Raw genomic sequence first — 22,487 nt, 5'->3', positions numbered from 1 at the left:
TCTCTGTGCTGCTCTCTCTCTCCCTCCCTGAGCTCTGAGTGAGAGGGGGAGTCGTAAAACAAACCAGAAGCAGCAGCAGCAGCTCCAGTAACTGTTCATCCCCCCCGTTCCCATCCACTCACCAACACACACACACACGCACGCATTCACCCACAGGCACACATTGATGAACACGTTAACACTGCACGGTTGAGCCTCCGGTTCTTCAGCTCCATCATTCTGCAGCTTTTCCTCCTTCTTTTTCACATCCTTTGGTCGCGGACCCCGTGGGAAAAATACAACATCGCGGCGTCTGTACACAGCGAGTGGTTTCATTTCTACCCCTCTTCTGAATGACGGGCGGACGGTTCGACTTCGACGATGGCGGCACCTATTGCGGCGGCTGGGAGGACGGGAAAGCCCACGGGCATGGCATCTGCACCGGACCCAAGGGCCAGGGCGAGTACTCCGGGTCCTGGTCCCACGGCTTTGAGATAGTAGGGGTGTACACCTGGCCCAGCGGGAATATGTACCAGGGCTACTGGGCGCAGGGGAAGAGGCACGGGCTCGGCGTGGAGACGAAGGGCAAGTGGATGTACCGCGGGGAGTGGAGCCATGGCTTTAAGGGTCGCTATGGGGTCCGGCAAAGCCTCAACACCCCTGCGAGGTACGATGGCACATGGAGTAATGGTCTGCAGGACGGGTATGGGATTGAGACTTATGGAGATGGGGGTAAGCAGTCCTTTCATTCACCTGGGTAGAGATGTGGGCATGGGTATGTTTTTGCACCGTCTTCTCGCATTTTGCTGTGGTGTGTTGTGACGGTGGAAGGGGGACATAACAGGCATATCCCACACCATCGGCAAAACGAGCAGAAATGGTGCAATACAGAAGGAAGTGCTGCACAGGTAGATGCAATTCAGGGTTTCCGTACAGTAAGGATAATTGTGTCAACGACGTCGGTGGGGGGCTATTTTAGCACACACTGAATGGTCAATAATTACCTTTCGTGTCTCTGTAATAATAATAATCGGTGAGCCATTAATAATGACAGAAAGGTGACAGTTTGGCCACTGCTGCGTTCAGTTGTGTCACACATGTCAAAAGTTTATTTGTGTATTTATTGTAACTAATATGTAGCGAGCAGGCTGGGGATTTACATTATTTTATACAAATAAACTGTAAACTAAAGTGCACAGAATCGATGAGTAGTTATATGATATATTACATATGTAGCCCAGCCATTTTAATGAGTGCCTACCGTGGCACTGTACGTTATTGATATTGGACAGGTCAGCGCAGGGCTCTTTCATAGAGGTCACGGCTAATAATAGTTACATCTGCAACATTTAAACTCAAGCTCGTTTTAAACCAGCTCAGACCGTTCGCATTGATCTGCGTTTGGTTGCTTCCCCACCGAAATATAAAGCATTTGTATTTTTGTCATGGCTTTAAGCAGATTTGGGTTCCTGTGGGAGAAATTGAAAGTTATAGGGATTGAAACTCTGAAGGCGAAACATCAGACTTTGAGCAGCCTGTTGGTTTGATGACTGTAGCTGGAGAGATAGCTCAACGCATAGGCTACAGTAAAATACCTAGGGAAGTGGAAGCACAATGTTTAATATACAGCTCATATCTGGACAGTTTGTCACCATTTTACGTGTAATACAAATGCATATATCGACACATAAGAGCTAGCTAATAACGCCAACAGTTCAGTAAAAATTTGGATGTATGTATTCCATCTCAGAGTAAGGGACAAGAAATTAATAGACTAAAGAAGGGTAAAAGTAAATTCAATTTCAGTCTGGATTTCCCAATCAACACATGTCCTGAGGCACAGATTTATGGCAAACCCAATTCATGTTGTCCTCTTCTTCTTTTTCTTCTTCTTCTTCTTCTTGTTTTTCATCTGTGCTTTTTTGTGCCTCAGTTTGTGTAAAAGGTGGCAGTGTATGTTATTTTTATTTTATATGACTGGAGTTAGTATTCAAATATGATCAAACAAAAAAGGCCCATTACAACTTGTAGGTTTGTTTTTATAATTTTGAAGGCTTTCATTTTCACATATTTGCTCCCTAGACCAAGTTAGGTCAAGTACCGTCCCTACCAGTTTATTCCAGAGTGGAATTTTGTCATAATTGCCCTGTTTATTATTTGAAAAACATATGACTAACTAAATTACACAATTCATTTGTTGTACCAAAACACACATAAGAATGGATTGAAAGAACAGGTTCACGTCCCTGTTTACCTATATTTTCCTGGAAATGTGGGGGAACACCCACTTTTCCAGTACCTCATGCAAATAGAGGGAGAAGGAAGTGTGTATTTAAATTAGCCTTGGGTAGGGCCAAATAAAATAACTTGTTCCTTTTTGACAGAGAAACCTTAGAAAGTACTATTTCAGTGCATGCAACATTTATATGTCAGATGGCATTTCCTTTGAGTTAAGCTGATTTAAAGAAAAGCAATATAGCTTTAATATAAGTGCATTTAGTTTTAGTTTAAAATGGTTGCTAAAGACATTGCTTTAGAAACTTGATTATTAAATGTAATTTGTGAGGGAATGTCATTTTTAGTGAATATATGTGTTTTCAGACCAATTTGCAACAGAGATTCAAAACTCTTATTGGATTAGAAAGAAACAAGCAAACAGACCAACAAAACTAGATGTAGGTAATTAAATGCTTTTCAGTTCTCTAATATGAAATCAAAGTTTCCAAGGCTGTAGTGCTTTTATGTTAGGAGAGACAGCCTCTAAACAATCTATGTCAGCAAATTCCTCTTCAATGATAACCAATACCAATGCTTAGCAAAAGGATCACTTACCGATACATTACAGTGACTGACCGATGGTCTTGCAGTAATATAGGCTATATTTTGCATTTTGTATCCAAGGAAATAATTATATTTGTATATGAAATTGGTGGTAGATAATCTATATGTATATATAGCCTGTATAACTCCTATACATAGTTCTACCTCAGTCCTTCCCAGGGTCCATTTATCTTGTTAGCCATCAAAGAAAGCTTTGTCATGAGCCCTTCCCCCAGATAGGCACACTTGTCATCACTTCATGTGAAATGAACCCTCAATGGAAACAGACAATATGAAAGACAATGCAGGAGATCAAGCAAGGGGAAGCATCTCCAGCTCCATAGAAAGTGCAAAGATTTATGGTCTAGAGGGTGTTAATCGACTGGTTGTCAATGATAGAAAACTGAGATTCTCACCAGAGTGTCTATTTTGGGATTTTATTATTAATGTATCTTCTTCCCATTAAACTTTAAACGATAGTATATTATTTCTACATCCTAATAAAGAGTAAGTTATTATTTGAGATTTGGGTTTCGAATGTTATTGTTTTTTCTATACATCATAATGATGTAAAAATCATGACTTTTGATGACTACACACTCCAAACCTGGGTATATTATTACATGACAATACATATACATAAGAAATCTATATTTTTATTAATGACATTGTATAGTTGTATAGGCATGTTATATAGTTTGAGTCTAAATTTAGCAATGATGATAGTGAAATTTGAGTAAAGCAATTAAACAAATCCCAGCCCTGTGTTTGCCGGTGTTTAAGTAACAGTCTGCAATCTGGTAAGATGCTGAATGGGTAGGTTTTCATATTCTATGAGGGTAATCATAGGTATTGATTAAAGTGGAAGAAGTTAAAAACATTTAAAACGCTAGATGAGATTCCTGGCGTTTTTATTTATTTATTTACAATCTATACATTTTTAAATGCCAGTCAATGATAATGTCTGTATAGCAGGCATACTGAATCCTGGTTCTGGAGAGCCACCGTGCTATCAGGTTTTAATTCCACCTGGACACTGTACTTACAAATTCAGCTAATTATTGTAGTTGTAAACACAATTCCAGGAGAAGGGTTAGACCCTGATCGCAACCAGAGCACATATAAATATGGGGCTCAAACTACTTTCCCAGCATCTGTTGTTTGCACTCCTCCATCGTCACCGAACAGTAAACTCCCTGGCTATTCTACAGTGTGTCTGTGTTTGTGAAGGGGTGGTCAAGACAAATCTAAATGCATTATAATATTCCATTCCTCAAAGTCTTATTAGGGTTTGGCCAAAGCTCTTGAATTGTCTTAATGCATCCTATTGAACTAGGTTAGTGATTTAATGGGAGCTGGGATACCTGCTGGACTGTGCATTCCCCAGATTGCTGTATAGTCATTCTGTTCTAGGATAGCAACACCACTATGCATTTACCTCTGTGCAGTTACTAAATTAACAAGTCAAATAAAAGGAACACTATATAATTTGCCTCATTATACAGTGGGGGAAAAAAGTATTTGATCCCCTGCTGATTTTGTATGTTTGCCCACTGACAAAGAAATGATCAGTCTATAATTTTAATGGTAGGTGTATTTTAACAGTGAGAGACAGAATAACAACAACAAAATCCAGAAAAACACATTTCAAAAAAGTTATCAATTGATTTGCATGTTAATGAGGGAAATAAGTATTTGACCCCTTCGACTTAGTACTTGGTGGCAAAACCCTTGTTGGCAATCACAGAGGTCAGACGTTTCTTGTAGTTGGCCACCAGGTTTGCACACATCTCAGGAGGGATTTTGTCCCACTCCTCTTTGCAGATCCTCTCCAAGTCATTAAGGTTTCGAGGCTGACGTTTGGCAACTCGAACCTTCAGCTCCCTCCACAGATTTTCTATGGGATTAAGGTCTGGAGACTGGCTAGGCCACTCCAGGACCTTAATGTGCTTCTTCTTGAGCCACTCCTTTGTTGCCTTGGCTATGTGTTTTGGGTCATTGTCATGCTGGAATACCCATCCACGACCCATTTTCAATGCCCTGGCTGAGGGAAGGAGGTTCTCACCCAAGATTTGACGGTACATGGCCCCGTCCATCGTCCCTTTGATGCGGTGCAGTTGTCCTGTCCCCTTAGCAGAAAAACACCCCCAAAGCATAATGTTTCCACCTCCATGTTTGACGGTGGGGATGGTGTTCTTGGGGCCATTCCTCCTCCTCCAAATAGTTGAGTTGATGCCAAAGAGCTTGATTTTGGTCTCATCTGACCACAACACTTTCACCCAGTTCTCCTCTGAATCATTAAAATGTTGGCAAACTTCAGACGGGCCTGTACCTGTGCTTTCTTGAGCAGGGGGACCTTGCAGGCGCTGCAGGATTTCAGTCCTTCACGGCGTAGTGTGTTACCAGTTGTTTTCTTGGTGACTATGGTCCCAGCTGCCTTGAGATCATTAACAAGATCCTCCCTTGTAGTTCTGGGCTGAAACTCCACGAGGTGAGATCTTGCATGGAGCCCCAGACCGAGGGAGACTGACAGTTATTTTGTGTTTCTTCCATTTGCGAATAATCGCACCAACTGTTGTCACCTTCTCACCAAGCTGCTTGGCGATGGTCTTGTAGCCCATTCCAGCCTTGTGTAGGTCTACAATCTTGTCCCTGACAACCTTGGACAGCTCTTTGGTTTTGGCCATGTTGGAGAGTTTGGAATCTGATTGATTGATTGCTTCTGTGGACAGGTGTCTTTTATACAGGTAACGAGCTGAGATTAGGAGCGCTCCCTTTAAGAGAGTGCTCCTAATCTCAGCTCGTTACCTGTATAAAAGACACCTGGGAGCCAGAAATCTTGCTGATTGATAGGGGATCAAATACTTATTTCCCTCATTAACATGCAAATCAATTTATAACTTTTTTGAAATGCGTTTTTCTGGATTTTTTTGCTGTTATTCTGTCTCTCACTGTTAAAATACACCTACCATTAAAATTATAGACTGATCATTTCTTTGTCAGTGGGCAAATGTACAAAATCAGCAGGGGATCAAATACTTTTTTCCCTCACTGTAGGTTTAGCTCAATACCTTTGAGTCAAATATAAACCTCAGCAAAAAAAAATAAGCCTCATCCAAATGTTTCATGTAATTGAGGTGTTTCATTAGATGGTTCTGATAAAGCATTACTTTATACTGAAAGGAAAGTGGCTAGAAAAATGGCTTTACAATTAATAGGCAATCTTGCGATTCAATGGATTACTGTCCATTTTATGTGATATCTTTTAACTTAAAATATGTAAAAGTAAATTCGTAGATTCATATATTCAGAGAAACCTATGATCTAGAGACCTAAAATAGACCTGTTTTTTTTTCCTTCTTTTTCAAGAAAACTGAGATGGTCAAGTGTGGGGCATTGGGACTATTAGCTGACCCTGCTCCTGTGGAAACTAAAACAGTGGTTTCCTCTATGACTTTAATTCAATATCATTTTATGCAGATACAAACTTAGATATGGGTTAATATACATTGAGTTACCTTCCATCTAATGCACATATTGCAGGAGTAAAACATTTATGTCTAAACAGAATCACTATAAAGCAATGGAATATACACATTTCTGTAGCAAAACACTAAAATGGTAACCAAAACTATTTTATGTGATTCTTTGGTTTCCATAGACAGGTTGGGGACCTATATTTCAAATGGAACCGTAAGAACTGAGTGTCATGATTACCTTCATAGAGTATCAATATCTACAAAGTCTCTTCTTCGTTCATCAACAACTGGCTTAGTCTCGTATTTAAAAAGCAATATGTTACGTGAGATTTGTTTTTAATTGGGTGTTGTAGATCATTATGCAAGAACATTGTCACTAGCATGAAGTATGTATACAAAATATAGCTTGCATTTCTAGACATCAAGTCCTTAGAGAACTTGTTAAGAGGTATGTTTGTTGTTGTTTTTTTAATATGAAGCCTTGTAGAGAAGTTACTTTACATCTGATGGGCCTGACAGTCCATAGGTGAAAAGGAATTGAGAGACAAAATAGACAACTTAAAGGCAACTAAATATGGGCATGTGATCCTGCCACCATACTCTACTTAAATGACCAATGAAGATGTCTATTAGATAAATTTCAAAAATTTCAAAACTCACAAATATTTTAAAATCAGCTATTTCTTTAAAGAGGGACTACTGTTTTTCAGCAATTATGCATGCTTGAGCTGTGTTGCATACTCAAAATGTTGAGTTTCCAGTAATACTTCTGATTCTTTGTTATTCTAAAAGGTACATACCAGGGGCAGTGGATGGGAGGAATGCGACATGGATACGGTGTGCGACAGAGTGTGCCTTACGGAATGGCTACGGTAATTCGTTCGCCACTTCGAACCTCCCTAGCCTCACTCCGCAGTGAGCAAAGCAATGGCACTGTTCTACAGGACATTACAGCAGACACCCCTGCTGGAACAAGAGGGGGCTTTGTACTGAACTTTCACAGTGACAGCGAGGTAATGACTGGAAAGAAAAAGGGACTTTTCAGAAGAGGGTCACTTCTAGGCAGCCTGAAACAGCTTAGAAAATCGGAGTCTCGAACATCTATATCAAGCAAACGCAGTTCAGTGAGGAGCGACGCAACTATGAGCCGCATTAGTTCTAGCGATGCCAACTCTACAATAAGTTTTGGGGATGGTGACTTACCCGATGAGTATTACCCCATGGAAGACAATGTTGATGCCACCACCACCGAATCGTACATGGGAGAATGGAAGAACGATAAGCGCAACGGCTTTGGTGTCAGTGAGCGCTCTAATGGAATGAAATATGAGGGAGAGTGGATGAATAATAAGAGGCATGGGTATGGGTGCACAATTTTTCCAGATGGCTCAAAGGAAGAAGGAAAGTACAAAAACAATGTTTTGGTGCGTGGAATTAGGAAGCAGCTTATTCCCCTTAAAAACACAAAAACTAAAGAAAAAGTGGATAGAGCTGTGGAAGGAGCACAGCGGGCAGCAGCTATTGCAAGAACAAAAGTGGAAATAGCAGCTTCAAGGTAAGTAGAGTGTACATTCTGCATATTAAAGTTCACTTGAAAATGGAATTGTTTAGGCCCAAAAATATGTAGCAGGGACTGTTTGACTTTCAGTTAAGAAATGTATTTGCAACATGTTGATTGAGCAGGGAATGCTATTGTTTTGGAATGTTTTTTCAGACCTACAAGATTCACCCCTCTGGGGGTCCAGTGATGTTTTTTGGACAACAGAAATAAATGTCGACATAATTAATGGTTTGTAATTTAATTTAAACTTGCAACGTAGATAAAGTTCCATGAGTGTCATTTCTTGGCTTCTTGAGAGGCCACGTAAAATCTTGCGGAGATATTGATCAGATGTTCGAGAAAAGCATTCTTTCTTTCACCAAAGAAACCCCAGGCTGGCCAGAACCCATCTTGGCCAAGCTACATATATCAGGATAGGGTGAACTGTCTCTTATAGATGTTAATAAACACAAATACCCTACTTAAGATGGCACTATTACTCATCCACAGTGAGAAATAACATTAAAGCAAAATTCTTGATAACAAAGCAGTGTAGAGACCAACTCCAGACCTAACCAAGGCAGTTTGACAGCAATTGCCTGATGCTGGAAGACTCCAGAAGCGCTCCCAGGCAGGAACCATCCACAAGCACAGCCAACCACCAATTGCCTCAAGCTCTTAACTGCCTCCCTTTTATAATGTTAGGCTCCATCCCTTAATAAATTGTAGGGATAGTGTAGGGTTCTGGGAAGCTTTTTCCTAGGATCCGCCATTTCTTAAAGGCACAGCCTAGCTCTGTCACACTATATCTCTCTTTCTCCCTCTCCCTATATGAGACAGTATTAAATAAATAATATCCAATTCATGTTTTGTTTTGTTTCTCACACACGTACACACAAAATATTGCCATGAATTTACCTTACACAAGCATCCCATCCTAACGAGCCCACACATGCAGTGCATTTTGAATGGCTATCTGAGCATCATTAGTGAGACAATATAAGAGATTATCCTAACCAGCTTCTGCATCAGCCTCCTGGAAGTGGTCACATTTGAAAATGTTTAATATAATAATAGCCATCATGCACAAACCAATGAGATAATGCTGAATGATTTTCTGATGGACCAGCAAAGTCCATAACCTCCACCATTAAAGGATTTGCAGTACTTACTGTAATAGGTTGAGGGCAACTTTTTGAAATGATTTGAAAAATTCTGCAGCTCAGATTATTTTGATTGCACAAGAGGAGAGTTGAGTTGGTAGCTACACTCTCAAATGTTTAAGGGGAATTAATGTAAATGTATGTGTGCCATGAAGCCAAACCATACATTGTGTCAGCAAGGCATAGTTTTCAACATCTTATGTAATATCTTGCAATAAGAATATTTATGAGTTGGAATTATTCTGTTACATACTGCTGTCATACCAGTTAAACTCAAACAAAATGTGTATGTATTTATAGTTATTTTTTCCCAAGAGTTTTACACATTGAATTACATATATTGGCTTTCTGTACGATTTTTGAGTTAATGTTCCTATAGACAGCTAGGTCAAATACGTTAATGTTAATATGCATTTTCATTTAAAAATTGAGTGTAGTTACAGTACATCTTATATGATGACACAATAGGCCTATATTTACTTTACATTCTTCATCAGTGCTACTCAGCTTTGTTACAATATACTACTGTATGTATATATCTACATATAAGGATATATATAGTTAAACGTTTGTTTTCACTTTTTTTATTTGCACATGCTTTAACCTTTTCAAATGTGTTTCCATTGTTTAAATAAATACAGATATATGTAGTAATTATAACACATTTATATTGAAAATGACATTTGTTAAAAAAATAGTGTCACAACTAACAGTTGCATAAGCTTCATTTAGAGGGTACATTATGATTGTATTGATTGAATTGAAGCCACTTGATCACAGTTTCAGAGAACTGGAGCAGATGTGAAAGTGCTCAGAGAGTAAAAACAAACATATTTTGGTGCAGTATGTTGAGTATGAACACTAGGTTATAGACATTTTATTCTCAGACAAAGTCGTGAGTAGTTTAATAACTAGTAGGACTTAAACGTTTGTACTGGTTATGCTTTTGTCAGAGCATTATTGCAGGAGAGAGCTATCCCATGGCCTGGAGGTACAGCCTTGATGGTGATCATCCAATCAATACATAGTTAACACGTTTTGTATAGCATGTAGCTGCTCTAGAGGAAGTATTATCTCAATCGGAGATCTAAAACCCAAACCTGGAGCTTTCAAGTTCAACCACATGCTTTACACAGTTACTGTGATGCATATCTTAATTACACTTTTTATTATTTTTTCTTTAACAAAATCACCTAATTAGAACTGTAAGCCTTGTACATTTTCTCTAACAAATACACTATATTTGCAATAATTCTCTCCTTTGCGCCATTTGGGGTTAATGGTAAAATATATATAGCTGTGTTCTATTTCTTCGTCTTTCCAGTTTGTATCTTAAATGCTTCTTTGATATTGATCTTCAGTTTAAGTTCTTTGAGGATGGACCCCTTGCTCCCACTTCTCCCCTGTCCCAAAATAACAGTCCTGGAGAAAATAGTAGTCAGGTAGTTAAAATTAAAAGTATGTTACTGAAACAGCTGCAATTTTCACAACCCCCCTACTCAGTGTATTTGCTTGTGCAGACGTTTTCACATGCTAATGGTGTGGTCAAATCTTACTGAGTTGGCATAGTAGTTATGAATTAGGCTAATTAAAAAGCCCTGTTCAGATGGCAAAGTTGTAAGTTAGAGTGGGAAGAAAACATCTATGATTCTGGATTCTGTTTTAAAGTGGTATTTAAAAAATACCATAGAGCCATTTTCTCTTCTTTTTCTAATACTGTTCAAATGTGCTTGTAAAAAAGGTACAGTGCTATCAAATGTAGCTTTTGTATTGCGTGGAAGGTTAAGCCTTTTAGAAAATTAAAATGTTGATAAGAGCACCCATATGAACATTTTAAAAAGAAACTGATCTACTACAGGATGCTTCTAATAAAACTAATCTGAGTTCACTCAGTGGAATCACACCTCATCCCAATGTTCCCTTTTATTCTTCTTTGGCTCCTGAAGCAAGTCATTTAAAAAAAAAATCTGTCCAAATCTCTAAATATGGGCTCTGTAAGAAATTCAAAGCATGTTTTGCAGGTAAGCACAGAAACATCTTCCTAACCTCATGTTTCCTACTATTATTGAACAATTAGCCTAATATATGTAAAGCAAATGCATAAATACGGGCAAAGCATGTCTGATTATAGAGCATGTCTGCAAATCGATTCTTAAGCAGACTTATTTTTTCTCTCTCTGTTTAATAGCACAGATAGATGCATTACAGTATTATAGCATTTCAGAATTTTAAAACAAACTGCTAAAAAGAGACACAAAATATCCTTGATTTAATGGAAGATTGATTGAAATAGTAACAGTTCCTTTATGTAAAAATTATAATAATAAAGCAATTGAATGGGTGATCCAGCTATCAATGAGTGTCTGTATGTGGGTACTGCTTGTGGCCTGCAATTTTAGATAAGTGAGGGAATCCGTTTGGCATTCATCCTATTCAGGAGTGGCCACCACATTATTGCTACCACTTCGCATGATTGATATATGACTATAAATTGTATTACCCCAAAAGCCTTTCCGTTAGATATAAATTAATGTTTTCTGAACAAAATGTATGTATTTTTAGTATTGCTGATTTTCTCAAATTGTATAAAGTCTTGTAAACATTTTTAAAATAAATTCAAAGAGGATATATATGTTTATTTGATGGAAAAGTATAGGCTCACCAGATATATTTGAATAATTGAAAACTGTTGGAAATAAGTAGATTTTGAGCTTTAGATTTAAGAGTGTGCTGCTAATTCTCAAGTCTTTTGATTGATATATATATATATATAATTATTATTCTTATTTATTTATTTATTTTTGTTTGTTTGTTTGTTTTGTATGATGAGTTGGTCCAGATCGGTATTTAGTACCTTGTGTGACTATAGGACATTTTTTTACCCAAGCCAAAATGGTTATTAGGTGGTATTTCTTATATAATTGATGAGCAGAAACAAAATATTAAATATAATTCCAGACAGAGCTGTGTATGTTTAGTGGAAATCAGAGATAGGATTGGCATGACATCTGTTGAATATGTTATTGACTCTGAATGTTGAGAGAATACCTCCTGCTGAATATGCACTGCTTAAATTTAGCAAGTGTGTGCAGGCGCTAAATTTGCTGTTATTTAAACCTACAAAGACAGTGTGTTATATATCCAATAATTCGTAACCATTTCAGATAATTAGGAGTAAACCTTAAGAATGACATTTTTTATCCCACCTCACACCTAATAGCAAGTACAGAAGTAATTGTATGAAACCATCGCCGTGGGTATATGTAATAAATACTGTGCACATTTACTTTAAATTAATACTATTATTCTTCCTCAGATAAGGAGGAGCATCCTAATGTGAATGTACACATTCATTTGTATAGTTTGCATACAATATATGAATACACTTAACCAGCTAATTATGTTAGGGTACTAAAAGATTCAGGCGGATGCTCAATGTATTGATTTGTGTGTTATCAAATTTAATAAACTATGGATTAGATAGTGTATGATTTTCATTAGCAAGAACTCCAACTAAGATTTACTTTTCTGCATATACAAAGAGACAGAAAGAGAGAATTAGCTACGGCATGCAAAGGCTGTACTACTGGTCCTCATATTATGTTCATTGATGACCAGGACTGTGCAAACCTTTGAGTAAAAAATAAAGTATAATTAGGGATTCTAATTAGATTAAAAAATGTACAGTAAATATACCTACTATTACTATTTGATCACAATATTTTTCTTATGATTATATATATTTTGTAAAACATAGGTATAATTCATAATCCTACATTTGCCAGAAACCTTCAATTTACAAAGAGAGAGAGAAAAACCTTTCTCGAACCAGCAAAGGGATTCTTCCTGTTGTCTCCACGGCTTCATTGTTTGATTGTCTGTTTGTCTGAACAGATTTGTTTTTGTACACATTACAAACTTTGACAAGTACCGGCTTCCTGTCAAAGAAGGACTTCATTGACAACCGTACTAGGAGGATTTAACTCAGTTACCTTCTGTAAAGCAGTAGGACTGAGAAAGTATGAGAATGACAAAGTTGTCCCCTGAGTGGAAGCAGCTCTCACACGTGCGGCTCAGCTCTGGTGTGTCAGCACTGCACTCTGACTAAATAAGGCAAAGCACGAGTTGGCTTATCAGCATTTGACAGGAATATAGTCCACTAACAGCTGATACAGTAGCCCATCTTTGCTGTGCTATCATTTGCTCTTGCATTCTGACCAAATGCATGTTTATCACCTGCTACGCTGCTGACTTCACTCAGAGTTTAATTCCACACACGTTTTAAAACTTGGCCCCTTTAGGTGTGGTTCAAGTAAACCGTTTAGATGTTCTTGGTCTCTGTCCAGACCTCTTGGATACAAGATAAAAAAAAAAAAGTCTTAACTTAAGACTCTGCATGACTTACAACAAGTGGTGGGAAATAAGAGGGAAGAGAAATGGTCAATGTTCCCTGGTCTGCCTTTTCACTTGAGGTCTGAGTAATTTGGCATTGTAGTATATCAAAGCAACACTACTTCCTGAATTTGGGGTCAAACAGTTTTACAGGTAAACTACAGTATCTAATAATTGAAATGTAAAATAAATCTAATGTAAAAATGTACAGAACAGACATGTTAAATTCAATCTTAAGTATTCATTGTTATTTACCCCCTATTAATTAATGTACAGATGTCTTTTTAATGTCAATTCCAATTCATTTAGAAAAAAAATGAATTAAATATTTCAAGTACTTGGCCCTTTCTGTTAACTGCTAAACAAATACATTCCTGATAACAGTTTAAGTGCTATATTCTACACCTTTATATTCCTGATTATAATGCCTACCATGAATATCACTATTAATGTACCAAAGCTATATTTGGATTGGCTGATGCAATAGCAGCATTTGTTACTTCATATCCTTATGCTCACTCATCTGTCATGTTTAATGAACAAAAGGACACAAGGCAATAATTTATGCACAGATTTCTACATAGAAAATGTTCGCACATTTGTCTACTTTCATACTACACTGAAGTGCTTTAAAGGTTGTATAGTTAATGTTTTTTTAATGATTTATATACATGGACATTTATCAAGTTTATTAAGTACAGAAGGGCATTAAAATCCCTCTAAAGGTTTTGACACTTTTTGGGGTCTGGTGAGATATGAATTTAACTTTAAATCCTTCAAAGTGATATATTTAGTTTACTTGCAAAACCAACAAGCAACATTTTCCAACTCTTTCAGGTTTTGGATCCTAGCAATACACTCAGGTACATATCTTAGCAAGGACAAGCACAATTGCATCCTTATCCAGTCTCCTGGGAAAGCCTGATCACAGTCTGCTAATGGCATAGCCCTTACTAAAACCTATAGAGCCCATCTAGTTTTTTGTTTTGTTTTATTGAATCAATTCTACTAGTCAGAATTTAAGACTTTTAAGATGTGTTTTTGTTACCTTGGAACAAATGTTTGTTTATTCTGTAAACTTTACAAAACTCCTTAAATGTTCCTAGTAAACATGAAAAAAGAAAAGAAAATCCCTCCAATCCCCTACACATATATACAGTACATGGACTCTCACACACACACACATTTAATTTGTTTCATGCTTTTCAAGTCCTATTTTTGCTCACTGCAGTTCTACCATATGTACATTCAGTAGTGTGTTTTAAGTTGCTGATGTCCTGGCATCTGCACACCAACTGCGTGTCAGTGCTTTCTTTGATACGGTTTTTCTGTAGCGGAGTGATTGAGACTGTGGTTCTGTCTTTTTCTGTGTGGAATCATACAGAAGGGTCATTGAACCAACCCGTTTTCAGGCATTTCTCTGTTGCTGATTGTTGAGTAGCATCTCACCAGGTCTAGGAAGATACCGACTGGATTAGTTGCAAAGCTATTATTCGGCGGTATGGTTAATAAATACGTTATTTTCCTGCTAACTAAATTTCCAAATGTATATTTTACTACTGGCACCTGTATTCTCTTTGAAGATTTGACCAACACATAATGTCTTATGCTATGGTACAAATGAGGAGTCTCTCCTATTCGATCTGTTATCTTGAGTGCATGTCTTCATGATGTAGGTGCCCTGCCAGAAGAAAACATGAAGGAAGGATTACTTTCCAGCACAGCATCAGATCTACTGACCTTAGTACTGTGCATAACCTGGCATTTAAGGCTGTTCTATTTGGATGGTTATTAAGATTCCTGTTATAGTCAATAGCTTGTCAAGGATCCCAAATGTGCAGTCTAATCTAATCGTCAATAATTTGAATGAGAAAGGAGAAATGAAAAGCCAATGATTTTTCAGCTTGCAACCACACTGAGCTTCTAGGGGATAGTGAAGAATTGTATAGGGGGCTTGAGAAAAAGAGGCTGCACGGAGGAATTACCTGCAGAAAGAATGGATTTCACTTACATATTATTGTGTCTAAACATTGAGAGTAGTAATCTGTTTTAGAGGATGATATTTTCCCTGGCTCTGTGGAAAGCAGTACATGTTTCGTAGCTAAGGGTCACTTGACCTCTGCATTTATTTATTTGAACAAAAAATGCTATGAAAAGAGAAGATAGTACCCATTTTAAAAAAATATTCAAATATGATCTTAAGTGTTTAACTTGAGAGATAGAACTAAACATTTTTCAGAAAAACATTTTTATAAATAAAGATGTCTGCCTAAAGCACAAAAAACAAAAACATACTCTTGTACCATAACATGTTTTGGAATCTGATTTACGTAAAAGGACTAGGATTAGTAAAGGTGAAGACAAGAATTTTTTTATTGGAGCACCCTTTATTAAAATATTAATTTAGAGAATGCCAGTATGCAATTCCATTTAAATAACATTTGAATTTGGGCTTTTCTTAATATTATCTATATTGTTATAATATGTTTAACTTTTTTGTATGTGCAAAGTTTAAGAGCTTAACTAAAATAAGTATGCTTAACAGTAGCATTTGAAGCATTGCCATTTTTGTTTGGTGCTGCCATGTTTTTTTTCTTTGCAAAGTTATTCATGCTTCCTCATTCCCTATTACACTTCGGCATTGGAATTTAGTACAGCTCTTCCAAAGAAATCAATGGCAACAAAATAATTCCGTTGAGCTTGACTCATGCAAGTGTCACAATCTTTAAAGCTCTTCCAGCTGCTTCCAAAAAATATGAGCAGTCCGTCTTCTGATTCGATACCCAATTTTACTAATGCATTGTGCCTGTCTCAAAATGCAATTTGCATGACTCAGTAACCAAATGTATCCTCTTAAGTGCATATTGGAATATGTCTTGTAAAGTCTAGATGAGAGGATGTGGATAATTATGTGTCACTTCTGCTCTCACTGTACAGTATAACCTGGTGTCAAAGTGTGGAAATGGTGAGAAATTATCCCAAATTCTCTTTATATTGCCAGGTACGAGGCGTGTGGTAATGAAGACATAGACTGGGTTTACATGTGTTTTAACCTTACTGGAGACAATATGCTCGAGTCACAGATGAAATTACCTTCTTCCTCTTGGGATTTTAGTTTAGTCAGCCTGGGACGCACTGCTGTTTACCCGACATCATGCAAATTAAGGGGGAAATTAAGCTGTGGCTTGTGCCTCCTGTCTCGTTGTTTAATAGTTTGTTTTACTGATCATACCCGAGTGATTTTTCTTGGCAGTGATGGACCTGCAAGATGTGAAAATAAGTGTTTAGTAAAGTTAGGATTACAACACGATGTACAGTACTGAACAGTGCACAACAGACCCACAACAATACTTTTATAATGCTGTAATTTATCTCAGGAGCATTTAAATGTGAAAGGTGGGATCACATGTGGAATGGCCTTGTTTTTCCAGTGTTTTCATAATTTTTACATAATTTACTCGAGTATTTGGGTTTGACCCTGTCCCTCTCTGAGGTCGTTTTTTTTTCTCCTGTCGTTTCGTGCCAAACATGTTCACACATCATCACTTCACGAGTTACAAACACTGTAAACTCCCCCATAGTATTAGGAAAGGTATTAGTTGAATGGGATATTTGATAGATTTTTGATTGTTATTATGAAATAGTATCCTTGTTGTCTCTTGAATAAATGTTTGGTTAAAGAGTTAGGTTAAAAATAAACTACTTAAGAAAAGAAAATAAGGCCATCTTATATTTTTAAGCATTATTTTGTCCATTTGCATCAACTAAAGGCATCTACAATTAATTGGCTTTCTTTTCTTCATTCTTGTTTAACATATTTGATAACATATTTGATTAACCTCAGTTTATCCATTACCATTCTTCTAAAATTGACTTGGTTTCCTAGACAAATAGGATGATTTGACTATAGAAATCTAAATGTCCACACCAACATCCTGCAATGTTTGAAGGCCATCTTGCCTACATTATTCAGCAGATTGTACTAGTGTGTGTAGTTCCCTGAACTGACACTATAAAGCTATTTAAGCTCATTTTAGCCTAATTAATTGGATGCCATGTAAGTGGAGTACATTTCAAATCTTATTACCAACATTTTAGCTTTAGATCGAGGTTATAATAATACCCCTGAAATTTCAAGCATGATTATCTCTGGAGACCTTCAATTGATTTTTAATCCAGATTTCTGTCATTCTTCATGGTACAATATGAAAAATATACTTGCACATATTAGCCTTACTTTCTGTTAGTCTGTCCCTGTCCAACTACATATACTCATCTGTCTGTCTCACTATTTACATAATTTGATTTAGTTTGACTTTGCAGTTAATACTTATGAAACTGAGGATCAAGCAGTGATGAAGATTGTGAGTTGGAATTACTATGAAATAATACAAGGCATTCCATAGGTTTATTAAAACTCTAAAACTGGAGGATGTAATTATGATTTTTGAGAGTCTAATAAACTTTTCATAATGTGTTACTACTACATTAAAGCCTACTTTATTGTTTTACAGAATTAGAATGTAGTTTCGATTTGAATAAATCCTGAAATAACTGTTGCCTTGATAGGTGAAATAATAAGGATGAGGAAAAAGTTATTAATCCTTGAATATCAGGAAATGGATTTCATTTAATGGAGTTAATTTAACATTTTTACATTATTTCTACATTCAATATATATAGTTTTAAGTCATATTGTTGACAATATCAAACCAATAGAAAAGGAGTACTATACTCCTTGACAGTTACCAATGTTTTTACACAAGATGGCATATTTTTAAATTTTGTACTTCATTTCATACTTACGAGTTCATACTTAAATATTTTAAAACTGTTCTTTTAATTTTAATTTAATTAGTGGGGATTTTGATTAAAGAAAAACATAGACTTAACCACAAGCTATGCTTTAAAATAGTATAATACCATGGAATTATTTAACGTAGTGAAATGTTTTGGTATGAAATGTGTGCAAATAATTAATATCTTTATATAGCACATACTTATATATGTGTACATACATATATGTGTGTGTGTTTGAGTATGTCATTCAAACAAGTTAAATACTGTATTGTATCAGACAAGTACAAATATTTATAAGAGGCACAGCTACACTATTGTAATAAACCTGTATTATCATCTTACAATGCTAATGAAAACATGAAAAATACAATTATAAAAGGGATACGTCTTGAGTAGTCATTAAGCAGTTCATCCGCAGGGACATTTCCTGCCATTCCATTTGGTTTCTGTTTGCAGAGATTAGCAGCTAGAATAATTGTACTCTTCCTTGTAAAACAGGAAGTCTCTGTCATCAAAGACCCACATTCTGTTTTGTAAATTACAGGAATAACAAACTGCTATTATACCTTACTGCAGACGTGTCCAAGTTGGAATTGGGCAATAACCTTTAGGGGGTTTCTAAAAAATATAGATAGATAGATAATCTGTATTCCAAATGTGTATTGAAACATTGCAGAACATGACTTCAAATGTTTTATTTTATTTTATTTGGCTTTGATTTTATGTTAAGAGTTGTTGAAGACCATAAGATTATGAAATGGCACACATTTCTGGCAATATTAAGCAACAGGTACAAGGTAAGGTCAACATTCTGCAAAGCTTGAAACCATTTGGAATAAATGAAACTAATACAGCACAGGTTGTTCGTAGGAGTTGTTAAATCACTACTCTCTGCAGTCCCTTGGTAGTTTCATCATCTTGAAATGAATTTATTGTTTTTTCTTGGGGGACTCTTTTGACTGCTTCTTGATTAATTTTAATAAGACATCTGTGGTGTGAGTTTCTTTTTCATTTGTTTTAATTAAAAAGAGAAATATTCCGTTCTTAGAATAAGCAAGTCAGAGTTTGGGATTCATGAAATGCTTTCATATAGCCTCTGTGATAAAATAAAAAAATAAAAACAAATGATCGACAGGAACAAAATAACACCACTATCTGAGAGAAAAATAGAAAATCACCCTTTAAAGAGCAGTGAATACCTACACAATAACATGACCGCCATGTCTAACTACAGCATGTTTGTTTTGTCAGTTAAATGAAGAGGATGCAGGACATTTACTTTATACTACTGAAGTAAACGCATGTGATTGTGTTGTAAGGATATTGATTTATGTCTACCAAGTAAGTGAAATCCATTGGGTGTCAACTGCTTACATCTTTAAATGCATACTTATATATGGCAGAGAAGTGGGTGGGTGGGGCCAAAGACTATAGTGCCCATAATTAAAGCAACTGATTTTCTTCAGGTACTCTTGTCTGTTGCCAGGAGATGGGTTCCTTTCTACCAGGTTCAATATGACATACCTGGCATGTAACTTTATTATTTTTTTTAAACTTTTTTAATGTTGACAAGGATGGTATATTTCTACAAAGCTGCAGGGCGCTACCCTTTGTGCAGTTAATGTCATGCTTACTGTACTTTGGCAGCAATCCTTTTCTGCTTCATTGTGGATGCTAGCTTAATTTGTTATACAGGCCAGATGATGTGTTGAACTGCCTGCCCTCCCCCCGTATAGTTAGTGGTAGAGAGTTGCCATGGTGATTGTGCAAGTCATCTTATCAGCCATACTCTGGTTTTCCACATCAGCTAAGTAGCTGCAAGCAAAACATCATGTTTACTCAGAACTGCTTGTTTTTACTTTAAATTGTAGAGTCACACGTTGAGGAACTGTAGATAATCATTGTCCAATATGCTGGATTTATTTAAAAACCAACACTGAGGGACAAAATAATTCGAGATTTCTGGTTCTCATAATAATCCCAGCTTCACAATGTTTTAATTCAAAGTGAAAATGGGTTAATCTGCAGCACTGATGAGTAAAAGAAAATAGAGCTTGCCGATAGATTTACTGGGTCAAACCATCAAAGAGATAGCATTTATTTCTTCCCAGGCAAATTCAGACATGAGAAATATGCTCAGTTCACTGCTCATGTTTTTATATATAATTTTTTGTTGTGGAAGCTGCTGATTTTTTTGTCTCTAATGTAAAAAATAAATATGTAAACTAACACGATTATTTATCTGGAGATTTAGTGTAAAACTGAATCCGTAAACACTGATTTGGATATCCAAATTAGATTGTGATGATGTGATTCATAAAGATCACACAAACAAAAAAAACATTGCCTGGCAGTGTTTAAAAGCCTAGTTAATTCAGCAAATCATATTTCATGAAGCATTCAGTAACTGCTCCTGAGGGCAAAATATTAGCAGTCAGTGACAGCCTGCTTCTGCACCCAGAGCTGAGCTTACTCCAGGCTCCTAGGTGGATTGTGGATAGTCTGAAGCACTACTGAATGTATAGCATCTCTGCACACATAAGCATTTTCACCTGCATCGATTGCATAACTATCACAAACTGATATTATGCGCAAACTTCAGTTTAGAAAATTAAAGTCTTCATGAGCTGATCATTTCATCAATGTCTCTTAATTGGTTTAGGCCCATTAGTGCAACCTGAGCTTAATTAAAATCAAGTTAATTACTTCTAGAACCCTACATATTTTGCATATTTGAACAGATAATTGTCCCTTTATTTGCTATTTAAATCAAATCTCATATTTTAAGTAAACACACATACTGTAGAAATTACAGATTCCATGTGTTAAAGAATAATGAAACACACAGTGTGCATACCCAGAATACTGTATTTGATTATATAATGCCCTTAGTGGCATTGAGAAAGAGAGCCCAGAAGTTATTACTATTAATAATAATAATAATAATAATTATTATTATTATTATTATTATTATTATTATTATTAATTAATTAATAATAATTCATAATAAAACTAGAAATGTGGGTTTATTTTTTTAAGAAATCTATTGCAGCACAATTCAAATATAAATCATATTTAATAAAGGAGTAAAAAACTAAAATTAAATAATAGTGTGTATTAGTAATATAAAGAAGGGAATGCAACATGCTTGTAAAGTAAAAACAACACAGTTGTCACAGTTGTCAGAGATGACACACCTATCAAACACAGGCTGGTAATGTGCTGGCTAGTTTTCAAGGAATCCTTGATAAGAGGCCATTACTGCCTGCTTACCGGGTATGCCAAAAGGATAAAAAGCCTAATCCATACATTTCCATTTAATCAATGCTTATTTTGATTAGAATTTTATAAGCAAAACATCTGCTGCCGTTTCATTCTTATAATGCTTTGATCCGATGGCATTTTCCATATTATTCTGTTTCTCTTCTGCATCCTATCCTCTTTAAATCTAATATTTAAAATATGTTAGAAACCCATCCAGTCTAGATGGTTGATTTCCAAAAAAACAAAGAAAATTAAATTATACGATCAGAATGTTCTGTAACTCAGTTTAATGTTTTTGGAATATGTATATTCCTCTTTCCTTGCAAACAACAAGAACCCTCTATAACTATTCTACAGAGAGAAGTGTAAGGCCAGGATTTGCAGTTTATCCCATTTTAAATTACTACACATTGGAAAGACATTATGTAATGTATACATTATTACAGAAAGTTCATGCCAGGCTACAAAATTAGTTTTAAAATCATAACAAATGGAAATTGTACTTTGGCCTAATTTAAAGCATTTCCCTGGATGTCATGGTATAATCTCAGAAGGCATTCGGCAATTATTACGTTTTGTTGAGTGATGAAATAGTATCCATGGGACACACTATTTAGCAGATGGGGAAAGACTGGAATAGCTACTGTGATTTTTATTTTTAACGTTTAAATACACGTAGCCTGCTCTCGGTCACATTGCAGAATTATGAAGATGTTTTAAATGCAATCAGAGCACCAATGTAGAACTGATTGTGTTTGATTTTTATTTTTGTTGTTGTCTGGAATTGCCCTATACAGAGGAAGCTAAACTGATCTCTGTATAAACAGGTTACTTAACAACATCTCTTGAGACAAACACATATGTATTTATATAAGTTTACTTCACATCAGAAATCTGCCAGATATGTTTTGTTTTGTACATGAAGTGTATTTAGTGTATTCTACTAATTAATTGCTACTAACTTTTAGGACAATATTATCGCATAGAAAACAAACTTGAAAGTCTATGATCTCGATGTTGAAAGCGGGAAATGAGAATCTCAGAATAATA

General features: G+C 36.2%; 1 protein-coding gene across 2 annotated transcripts in view; it reads left to right on the top strand.

The window, feature by feature from the left end:
- LOC136767369 (junctophilin-1) overlaps positions 1 to 22,487 on the top strand; it is a 52,383-nt gene continuing 29,896 nt past the window's right edge. Inside the window, exons 1-2 of one of the 2 annotated variants that reach the window (XM_066721142.1) lie at positions 1 to 711; positions 7,071 to 7,833. In XM_066721142.1, coding sequence (XP_066577239.1) covers positions 333 to 711; positions 7,071 to 7,833 — 1,142 coding nt within the window. In that variant the 5' untranslated portion in view covers positions 1 to 332. The remainder of the gene's footprint in view (positions 712 to 7,070; positions 7,834 to 22,487) is intronic. The other variant, XM_066721139.1, reaches the window with a different exon arrangement.

The sequence above is a fragment of the Amia ocellicauda genome, chromosome 2 (genome assembly GCF_036373705.1).
Source record: "Amia ocellicauda isolate fAmiCal2 chromosome 2, fAmiCal2.hap1, whole genome shotgun sequence".
NCBI classification, from domain to species: domain Eukaryota; kingdom Metazoa; phylum Chordata; class Actinopteri; order Amiiformes; family Amiidae; genus Amia; species Amia ocellicauda.
The sequence above is the reverse complement of the archived record's forward strand: the minus strand, read 5'-3'. Positions and strand labels throughout refer to the sequence as shown.